General features: G+C 35.3%; 1 protein-coding gene across 6 annotated transcripts in view; it reads left to right on the forward strand.

Annotated features, from left to right (window-relative positions):
• Positions 1-10823, forward strand: part of LOC111147534 (SUMO1/sentrin specific peptidase 6) — a 124807-nt gene extending 113984 nt beyond the window's left edge. For all 6 annotated transcript variants that reach the window (XM_022503604.1, XM_022503608.1, XM_022503610.1 and 3 more), the window contains 5 exons: positions 2444-2547; positions 4741-4829; positions 6147-6215; positions 6315-6465; positions 9667-10823. In XM_022503604.1, coding sequence (XP_022359312.1) covers positions 2444-2547; positions 4741-4829; positions 6147-6215; positions 6315-6465; positions 9667-9876 — 623 coding nt within the window. In that variant the 3' untranslated portion in view covers positions 9877-10823. The remainder of the gene's footprint in view (positions 1-2443; positions 2548-4740; positions 4830-6146; positions 6216-6314; positions 6466-9666) is intronic.
• The last annotated feature ends 408 nt before the right edge of the window (positions 10824-11231 follow it).

The following is an 11231-nucleotide window of genomic DNA, read 5'->3' on the forward strand; positions in this document are numbered from 1 at the left end:
TAGGTCATGATCCCAGAGTCCTGGGATCGAGCCCCACATCAGGCTCTCTGCTCAGCAGGGAGCCTGCTTCCCTTCCTCTCTCTCTCTGTCTGCCTCTCTGCCTACTTGCGATTTCTGTCATATAAATAAATCTTTAAAAATAATAATAATAATAATAATAATAATTAAGGGGCGCCTGGGTGGCTCAGTGGGTTAAGCCTCTGCCTTCGGCTCAGGTCATGATCCCAGGGTCCTGGGATCGAGCCCCGCATCAGGCTCTCTGCTCAGCGGGGAGCCTGCTTCCCCCTCTCTCTCTGCCTGCCTCTCTGCCTACTTCTGCCTACTTGTGATTTCTCTCTCTGTCAAATAAACAAATAAGAAATCTTTAAAAAAAATAATAATTAAGAAAATAAAATTTACTCTGATAGTTGCACATATGTGTAAATATATAAAAACATCTGAATTGTACACTATTTTTTTTTTAAAGATTTTATTTATTTATTTGACAGAGATCACAAGTAGGCACTCCACCGATGGAGCCAGCCAGGTGCCCTTAAACAAAGCATTTTAGATAGTTTTAATATACTTTTAACTATCGAACGCATAGAGTCACAAGTGTTGAGTCCTGATGTCAGATAATAATATGCTGTCGTAAATAAGTAGGAATTGTATCACATCGTAGGGATTAGGTTAAGGCCAACTGTAGGAAAATAATGTGTGTTATTGGTACTTTCATTTGATAGTTTTTCAGTTGAGCACCATATGAAATAGTTGTCTTACTATGGTACATGAAAAATGTGTATGTTTTAAACTCTAGAATCACACGTGGCATCTTCAGAGGATCTGACTGTATGAGAAACTCTCAGAAACTGAGACTGATAAAAGAACAGTTGAGTTATCACCTCTCACTGTACACCAGGACATTTACTTACTGAATAAAAGAATTATTATTTTTCTGCCTTTTTTGAAATGCACATATATTTAATTTGAGTAAGGTTTATATTTATATTACATAGCCTCTGTAGATATGAATAATTGGCTGCTAGAATAACTTGATTATAATTGATTGTGAATTTCCTGAGGATTTGGACTGATTTTGTTCAAATATAGATAATTTAGCTTCAAACAAACATAAAAATACAGATTTTTGAAAAAAAATGTAAAGGCTATTTTTCATATAACAAAAGGATTTACCATAGTGCTTTGTTATTTATTTTAAATAGTATGTTTTAAATCACAACTTTTAGAGAGACAGACCTCTTTTCAGAGGCATGTTCTATTTTGCTGTCTTCTCACCCCATCTTCCTTTTCAATAACTTTTAGTTCCCTTTTAATAACATATAAAAATAAACTGTATCCTGTCTAATATACCTTAAAGTCATACTCTTTAAAGTGGAAAAGGTATACTCTTTAATAAGCAGATTACTAAATTTGGTATTAGAGTCCTCAGTTTTCATTATTTTCATGTAAACCTTATATATTTTTTTTGAAACATATGATTAGCATCTTTCAGCAAAATATTTTGAAGGATTTAGATTTTTAAAACTGACTTTTAAAAGAATCAATTTCAAATTTATGAATCATTTCATGCTAAAATTGTCTTGGGTTATTTTATTTTATTGAAAAGTCAGTGAATATAACAAAACATGAAGGAAAAGTATATGGGGTGCCTTGGTGGCTCAATCAGTTAAGCATCTGACAATTTCAGCTCAGGTCATGGTCTCAGGGTCATGAAATCCAGCCCTATGTTGGGCTCTGTGCAGGGCATGGAGACTGTTTAAGATTCTCTCTCTCCTTGTACCCCTCCATTCCTTTCTTGTGCTCTCTCTCTCTCAAAATAATATTAAAAAAACAAATTTAAGAAAAAGAAGGAAAAATAAACAAGAGTTTGAGAACTCATCCATAGCTACTATCCTAACATCTTGAGTAGTTTCATTTTTGTATTTTTCTTTTTATTATTTGTCCCCAAACAATCTGTTTAATTTAATTTTAATCATGTTTGTTTTTTAATCTGTATTATACAATTTTCACAATTTTATCATTTTAATTTTAAAAATGTATAATATTTTATGTTCTGTAATTAGCTAAGTATTCCTGTTATTGGACATTAGGTTATTTTTAGACAATTGTAGCTTCTGTTATTAAAGATATCTAGCATACCTAGCACAAAAATGTTTTAATACACATATATGTATATATCTATATATATTTAAACATACATATATTTATAATTGATACCTAGTTTTAAATTTTAATGAATTTTAGGGTCTAAGTAGTAGAAACAACTTCATAATTTATTTGAATCCAGGTTTTTATTAGAAGTAAATTTGTGGAATTACATGTTAATGCAGATTTTTATCCATAGTTACTATATAATTAATGACTAGCATTAATTTTAACATCATATACTATAAGGTATGTGCATGTCCTTTTTTAAATTATATAATGTTTCTTATTGATATAGATGGCTTAAGCAAAATTAGACTAAACTATAGTGATGAATCAACTGAATGTAGCAAAATGCTTGAAGATGAGCTCATTGACTTCTCAGAAGATCAGGATAACCAGGTAAAACCTAAGCTTTGCAAAAAGCTCCAATATTTTATCTAACTAAGTTTTTCTTGGAGTCCTGTAAGCAGTTCCTTCTACCAGTAACTCATGCCTTCTGAATTTGGGTCTCATCTCAAAGCACAAACCTAAGTTTTTTTTTTTTTTTTTAAGATTTTATTTTATTTTATTTGACAGAGAGAAATCACAAGTAAGCAGAGAGGCAGGCAGAGAGAGAGAGGGGGAAGCAGGCTCCCTGCTGAGCAGAAAGCCCGATGCGGGGCTCGAACCCAGGACCTGGGATCATGACCCGAGCCGAAGGCAGCGGCTTAACCCACTGAGCCACCCAGGCGCCCCACAAACCTAAGTTTTTAATTCAGAAGTTGCCAGGGGGGCACCTGGGTGGCTGAGTGGGTTAAGCCTCTGCCTTCAGCTTCGGTCATGATCCCAGGGTCTTGGGATCAAGTCCCACATCGGGCTCTCTGCTTGGTGAGCAGGAGCCTGCTTCCTCCTCTCTCTCTCTCTGCCTGCCTCTCTGCCTACTTGTGATCTCTCTCTGTCAAATAAATAAATAAAATCTTAAAAAAAAAAAAAAAAAAAAAAAGGGGAAGTTGCCAGGGTAAATGTATAGTGTTTTTTTGTTTTATTTCTCTTCTAGGGTTTCTACTTTAGTTATTGCCGTCATGGACTAAACTAACATTACCTACCTCAGAACAGTTTTAATACAAAACTGACTCTCCCACCTAAACCCCACCACTAGCCCCACTAACTCTGCCATCCCTTTCTCTTCCTCTTTTAAAGCATTTATGGGTCATACTTAACCTTTGGTCTAACTTATTCAGGAGGCAAATGTGTATACTTGATTATGTAGTATTTGAGCACAGCAAAATTATTATTTTTTTCCACATTTCCAGTGATTCTTTTCTTCTAGCTTAAAGTATATGTATCATGGCGGGAACATATAATATTTAGTTAAAACTAACATTGGTAGGGGCGCCTGGGTGGCTCAGTGGGTTAAAGCCTCTGCCTTTGGCTCAGGTCATGATCCCAGGGTCCTGGGATGGAGCCCCGCATCTGACACTCTGCTCAGCAGAGAGCCTCCTTCCTCCTGACTCTCTGCCTGCCTCTCTGCCTATTTGTGATCTCTCTCTGTCAAATAAATAAATAAAATCTTTAAAAAAAATTAACATTGATAAATTTTCATATTTCTTTAGAGCTCCTTAGAGTTGATATTTCCTTAGAGTTCTAATAAATTTTACTTACACCAAGAATAAAATATATTTTTGAAAATATTTTATGTCTCAGTTAAAGAGGGCTATGTTGAAAGAAAAGTTTTAAGAATCTTACAGCATTCCATTTCTTTAATCTCTGAACCTTTATTTGTTTGAATAAACTTTGAGTTTATCTTATAGTGAAGATAGCTTTGTACTGCACCATTTTTCCTTTTTGCACAATCCTTCCGTGAACAAAAGCCATTTTTTGTGGTGTCTAAGAAATACAGTTTTTCTCTGCAACTTACACAGGCATATATATATGGATTATATTCAAGGTTTGTAATGAGTGCTATACTATGTTCTTTTGGGGTAATAGTTATATGAACTAGCAAATATATGTGTTATTATTTCTGTTGTTTATTAGTTCATTTATAAGGTTGCTAAAAGCTTTCTGAAGAACAGGAAAAGCTTTGTTTTACATTCAAGATAATCTACAAAATAAGGCACACTGTCATTAAGTTGTCTTCTCTTAAGTGAAGTACATGTATGGTTCTATGACAGAGGTGTTTCCAAAAACTCTTTAAATATTTCTGATTTTAAAAATTATTTATGTAAAAGAATAAGTCATTCATATTCCTATTGAGAAACAGTTATCTTACCCAACAAACTAAATTTTTGTAGAAATATCTAAAATCAGAACAGTAGTATTTGAAGAAGAATCAGTCATACTCTATTCGTCTTTAAAATTTTCTTTTACATTGAAAAATCAGATATAACAATGTCATAGCCTTCTGATCCGTGGTTTCTTTTTATTAAAATGTCAGTTTTGTGGCATTAGATAATTAGAATCAAGGACCACAATTTCTCATGTCTGAGGACTATTATAAAGAAAAAATTTACATATTTGCTACAAAGATTTTTATTATCAGTAGTGCTGTTTTGTGAGGTTATTAATTATTTAGATTGTATATCTTCACTACTAACAGGCTGTCTTTTATAGGATGATAGCAGTGATGATGGATTCCTTGCCGATGACAACTGCAATTCAGAAATAGGACAGTGGCATTTAAAGCCTACTATCTGTAAACAGTAAGCATTAACTTTATATCTCGCATACTGCATGATGAATTTTATTTACGTAACCTCATAGAATAAAACGTAACTGGACAGTTTTTATTTCAGCAAGTCCTTAAAAATCACAAAACCTATCTAAGATGAGTGAGGAGAGTTGGGTTATGCCCAGTGTCCAGGGCTCAAGTTGGGGAGAATGGATAATCATTTTTCTGTTTGATTGTGAAGTGGAATCTTGAAAAAAAAAACACTGGATTCTAAACTAACTCTTTTTTTTTTTCCCCTAAGTGATCTCTACACTCAGTGTGGTACTTGAACTCACAGCCTTGAGATCAGGAGTTGTATGCTCCACCAGCTGAGCCAGCCAGGTGCCCCTAAACTAATTCTTCTATATGATGATTACCTGTTTTCTTATCTATAATAGGTTTTAGTTAGAAGTGGGATTATTTCAGAGCACCTGACTGGCTTAGTCTTGATGTTTGGGTTGTGGATTTGAGCCCTACATTGGGTACAGAAATTACTTTAAAAAAAAGGCTTAAAAAAAGTGGAATTTTTTTCTATTTTGCATGGTCCCACTTTTGCTATTTGGAATCTGGGGATTTTCAAATTTTCAGAATTATTTTGACTTTTTACTAAATTTTGTATTCTTTTAAGGAACCAAAAATGGAACTTTAGTCAAATACGTTTATAATAAGAAGTGGTTCAATTAATATTATGCAATTTGTTTTGTTTTTGTTTTTAAATATTTTATTTATTTGTCAGAGAGAGAAAACACAAGCAGGGGGAGCAGCAGAGAGAGGGAGAAAGCAGGCTCCCCACTGATTAAGGAGCCCAGTGTGGGACTCGATCCCAGGACCCTGGGATCATGACTTGAGCCGAAGGAAGATGCTTAACCGACCAAGCCACCCAGGCATCCCTACAATCTGGTATTTAATATAACCATGGATATTTAGGTATTGTGTTAGGGTATATGTGTCTATAAGATTTATTTTTCCCCCAAGTCTTACTGAAGCAAGTGAATTTTGAATATTTTAAATTCTGTTGATAGTGCTCACCTCTTTATGCCTTTTTAACATTATAAAGTATTGGGGGCACCCATTGGTTAAGTGGTTAAGTGTCTGCTTTCGGCTCAGGTCGTGATCCTAGGGTCTTGGGGTCAAGCCCCTCGTTGGGCTCCCTACTCAGTGGGGAGTCTGCTTCTCCCTTTCCCTCTGACCCTCCCCCCTGCTTGTGCTCTGCTCTCACTTTCACATATGTGCTCTCTCTCAAATAAATAAATAATCTTGAAAAGATAAAACATTATAAATATTAACATTTGGTCATTTCACCTTGCAGACCTTGTATCCTACTGATGGACTCACTCAGAGGCCCTTCTCGATCAAATGTTGTAAAAATTCTAAGAGAGTAAGTTCAAAATCGTAATTTGTATTTTGTATTCTGGTGGGAATGAGGGACTTTGTATATTTATATATGTATATTCTTACCATATGTGCATTTTTGCAGGTATTTAGAGGTGGAATGGGAAGTTAAAAAAGGAAGCAAAAGAAGTTTTTCCAAAGATGTTATGAAAGGCTCTAATCCAAAAGTACCCCAGCAAAACAACTTCAGTGATTGTGGTGTTTATGTGTTACAGTATGTAGAGAGCTTTTTTGAGGTGGGTTTCAGTATGTTTGATCTAATATAATAAATAATAAAACAGGGGCGCCTGGGTGGCTCAGTGGTTAAAGCCTCTGCCTTCGGCTCAGGTCATGAGCCTCAGGGTCATGGGATCGAGTCCCGCATCGGGCTCTCTGCTCAGCAGGGAGCCTGCCTCCTCCTCCTCTCTCTCTCTCTGCCTGCCTCTCTGCCTACTTGTGATCTGTCAAATAAATTTAAAAAAAAAAATCTTAAAAAAAAAAAAATAAATAATAAAACAGTGTATAGGGCGCCTGGGTGGCTCAGTGGGTTAAAGCCTCTGCTTTCGGCCCAGGTCATGATCCCAGGGTCCTAGGATCGAGTCCTTAATGGGGCTCTCTGCTCAGCAGGGAGCCTGCTTCTCCATCTCTCTCTGCCTGCCTCTCTGCCTACTTGTGATCTCTATCAAATAAATAAATAAAATCTTAAAAATAAAATAAAATAGTGTATAGTGACTCCTTAGACAACACAGGTTTGAACTGCATGGGTCTACTTCTACGTAGATTTTTTTTTTTAAATAAATACAGTACAGTGTTATAAATGCATTTTCTCTTCCATGTGATTTTCATAATAACTTATTTTCTCTAGCTTGCCTTATGTAAGAATACAATAATATAATACATAAAACAAAAAAATATGTGTTAATTGACTGCTTATGTTATTGGTAAGGATTCTGGTCAATATTAGACCATTAGTAGTTAAGTTTTTCAGGCATCAAAAGTTCTATGTGGATTTTGGACTTCACAGGGTCAATGCTCCAAGTCCCCACGTTGTTTGTGGGTCAACCATATTTGATCTTATATTAATGTAAAAAACACAATAAGGAGATATTTTAAAGAGTTTGAAAAACATTTCAAAAACTTTTCTAGGAAGCAGAAACTCCCAAATTGGAGAATTTTTAAAGCATAAAAAGACTATTTATAGGGGCACCTGGGTGGCTCAATGGGTTAAAGACTCTGCCTTCTGCTTAGGTCATGGTCTCAGGGGCCTGGGATTGAGTCCCACATTGGCCTCTCTGCTTGGCAGGGAGCCCACTTCCTCCTCTCTCTCTGCTTGCCTCTCTGCCTACTTGTGATCTCTGTCTGTCAAATAAATAAAATCTTTAAAAAAAAAAAAAGACTATACTTTATCAAATCCAGGGTTCGTTGACATCATTCTCATCACTCTGATCAACTCTCCCTCTCCCTAGCTCTTCCCATCTTAAGAAATCTCTCCCATGATTTGGACTTTTACCCTCTTTTCATATTTATATTCACTGTCTTCATTTCCACAAGTCCTATTTGTTCCTCAAATCCTTGTAATCTGGCTTTACTCTCATCCTTGTATTGAAATTGTTGCCAATCTCCCAGCACCATTTGGCACTATTGACCATTCATTCTTCATAATGCTTTCTTCCTTTGACTTTAGGGGTATAATACCATACCTCTCTTAGATATTTTTAATAATTATCTTGACTCCTGGGATGCCTGGGTGGCTCAGTTGGTTAAACGTCTGCCTTCGACTTAGGACATGATCCCGGAGTCCTTAGATCAAATCCCTGAGATTCAGCCCCGGCTGAACAGGGAGCCTGCTTCTCCCTCTGCCCCTCCCCGCTGCTCATGCTCACGCTCTCATGCGCGTGCTCTCTCTCTCTCTCTCTCTCTCTCTCTCTCTCTCTCAAATAATAAAATATTTAAATAAAAAAGATAACTCCGCTATCTCAAAAAAAATTACCTTGACGACTTCTTCATCCATCATCAGTATAGTGCTCAGTCCTGTGAATTCTATCACTTAATGTTATATATGTTCATTTCTTTATTCCTGCTGCCACTTTCTAAGCCCAATACACTGGCATCACCATTCTGAATTGCTACACCAGTCTCTAAGCATGCTGCCTTTTATTTTACACAGTTTTCCAGAAAATGAAATCTAATCATTTTACTCCTATTACTTTTAGGCTAAAGATGAAAATCCTTCACATGGCCTGTGTGACCCAGCTTCTGTCCAAGCTTCTGGCTTCATTCATTTCCTACCTTTCTTATGCTAGCATTCTGTATATCAGCTACCTGAATGTCATTCATGTTCTTATACTGTATCATGTTTTTTCTTGCCTCTAGGCCTTGATACATATGTCCCTACCCAGGTTATTCTTCCCAGTTGCTTCTGTTATTCCTTATTGGACTAACTTCTACTCATTCTTCAAGTCTTAGCTTAAATATCACTTCTTGGAGCACCTGGGTGGCTCAGTTGGTTAAAGCATCTGCCTTCAGCTTGGGTCCCGATCCCAGGGTCCTGGGATCAAGCCCCATGTCGGGCTTTCTGCTCAGAGAGCCTGTGCTTCTCCCTCTCTCTCTGCTGCTCCCCCTGCTTGTGCGCTCTCTCTCTCTCTCTCTCTCTCTCTGGCTCTCTCTCAAGTAAATAAAATCTTTTAAATAAATAAATATGTATATATGTCACTTCTTGGAATTGTGTTAAGCCCCCAGGCATGGATTCTTTTTTTTTTTTTTTTTTAATTTTTTTTTTGAAAGATTTTATTTATTTATTTGACAGAGATCACAAGTAGGCAGAGAGGCAGAGAAAGAGAGAGGAGGAAGCAGGCTCCCTGCGGAGCAGAGAGCCCGATGTGGGGCTCGATCCCAGGACCCTAGGATAATGACCTGAGCCGAAGGCAGAGGCTTTAACCCACAGAGCCACCCAGGTGCCCCCCAGGCATGGATTCTTATAGACTTCCTGCTTTTACTCTCACAATACTTGTCATGTCCATTGTTTTAATTGTTATCTTTCTTTCTAGACTAGGGTCAGCAAACCATTCATAAAAGGGCCAAGTAGTAAGTATTTTAGGCTCTGTGACCATACAATTTCTGTGTCTACTCTCTGTTCAGCTGTTGTGGCATGAGAGCATCCACAGAAAATGTAAATGAGTTATTGTGGCATGTTCCAATAGGCTTTATTTACAAAAATAGACAGTAGGCAGAATGAGGCCCACTAGCTGTAGTTTGCTGACCTTTGGTCTATACTATAAGATCTTTAGGCAAAAACTGTCTCATTATTTCCAGTGCCTAGCACAGTATCTGGCATGGGATAGATAATAAATAAGTGCATGTTTATTAAATGAGTTACTGATTTTTTTTAATGCTCTTGTGATTGAGACTAAAATATTTATTATAAATTTCTAATGTGCATTTAATATTTTTATTTCCAGAATCCAATTCTCAATTTTGAACTACCTATGAATTTGGCAAACTGGTTTCCTCCCCCAAGAATGAGAACAAAAAGAGAAGAAATCCGAAACATAATTCTGAAGCTTCAGGAAGATCAGAGCAAAGACAAAAAGAAGCAAAAGGACACTTACTCAACAGAAACATCTTTAGGTGAAGGAACAGAACAATATGTCAATAACATCTCAGATTGACCCATTTCTGATGCTTGTCAGTATTGCCTTCAGAAACTGAGTGACTTTCAACTTTGGGGATAGACAGTAAAGAACTGAAGTGTTCACTACTCAGAGTGATCTGGAAATGTTAATGCTTGTATAAATGTCATATAATTAATTTCCAATGGAGTATGTATTAAGTAAAAGTTTGTAAATATGTTAATGAGGCCAATTTTTCCAGCATTTATAATTATTTTTTTCACTTGTTAGGAAGCTTTTGTTATGTATTTTCTGTTAATAGTACTTAAAACTGCAACTTCTAAACACAAAATAAATAAAAAGAAAATATTTATAGGAGGAAATGATTAATTTGATATTCTTTAGTGAACTTGTATTAAATTCTTTAGTGGGTGTGACATATTTCATGGGAATATTCAAGTATCTATGATAATCTCTTGACCTGCATTTGTTCTAAAATAACTTGAAACAGGAAACTATGATTAAATATAAGGCATTTTGAACAAGAAAGACATCTTCATATGCTTGTATAGTGGAAAAAAATAACAGTTTTTTATTCATACACTCCCTTGTGTTCAGAGAACCCCCAAAATGTAATATTTATAATTTTACACAAATATTTAAGCAGTATTAAAAATATTCAAAGAAAAATAATCTTGACTTCTACTACTAAATAATAATTATACTTTATCATACCTTATTGTCAAGTACATTTCTGAAGACATCAAAGACTCAGGTTAAACTATTTTGGTAAGTGCAGCTTAAATTTCAAATATCCCATGTTACCTTTCTATATTAGAGCTTAAAGTATGCTACAATCTGTGTGATACAGTTAATTAATAAACATTTTTAAGCTGTGTGAACACAGGAATTTAAATAGGAATTTACTATTTTTTGTAATGGCTTTTGCTATTTTTTTCATTGCTCATTTTGTTCTCATTATTTTGATAAAGTATCAGATTTCTGTGCTTGAGTTTTTTAGTGTAAATTATTTTTACATGTAATAGTACTGTCTTTAAGTCAGTTGCATAATGCAAAAAAATAATCTACCTTGAATTCCCCTTTAAAAACACTAAAATGTGATGGTTTTGATGATGGATTTACAACTCATGTAGGGATTGTGCATATATCTGCTGAAACTATTATTTTCAAATGAAATATACATTTCTTTCGAAATAACTTTGAGACTTGAAATATATATTTTAAAATCCCTTTTTTTTGTTAAATAATTTTAAAACGCACATATAACAAAAGTAGTTGAGAATAAAGTAAAGGCCATTTTTATCAGCAATTTTTTTTTTTAATCTGGCCAAATCTAGCAATGTAAGCAATGTTTTAGGCTATTTTCTTGGATTTAATAAGGTCTATGAGGGTGT

The sequence above is a fragment of the Enhydra lutris genome, unplaced genomic scaffold (assembly GCF_002288905.1).
Source record: "Enhydra lutris kenyoni isolate GAN:26980312 unplaced genomic scaffold, ASM228890v2 scaffoldscaffold17, whole genome shotgun sequence".
Lineage (NCBI taxonomy): Eukaryota > Metazoa > Chordata > Mammalia > Carnivora > Mustelidae > Enhydra > Enhydra lutris.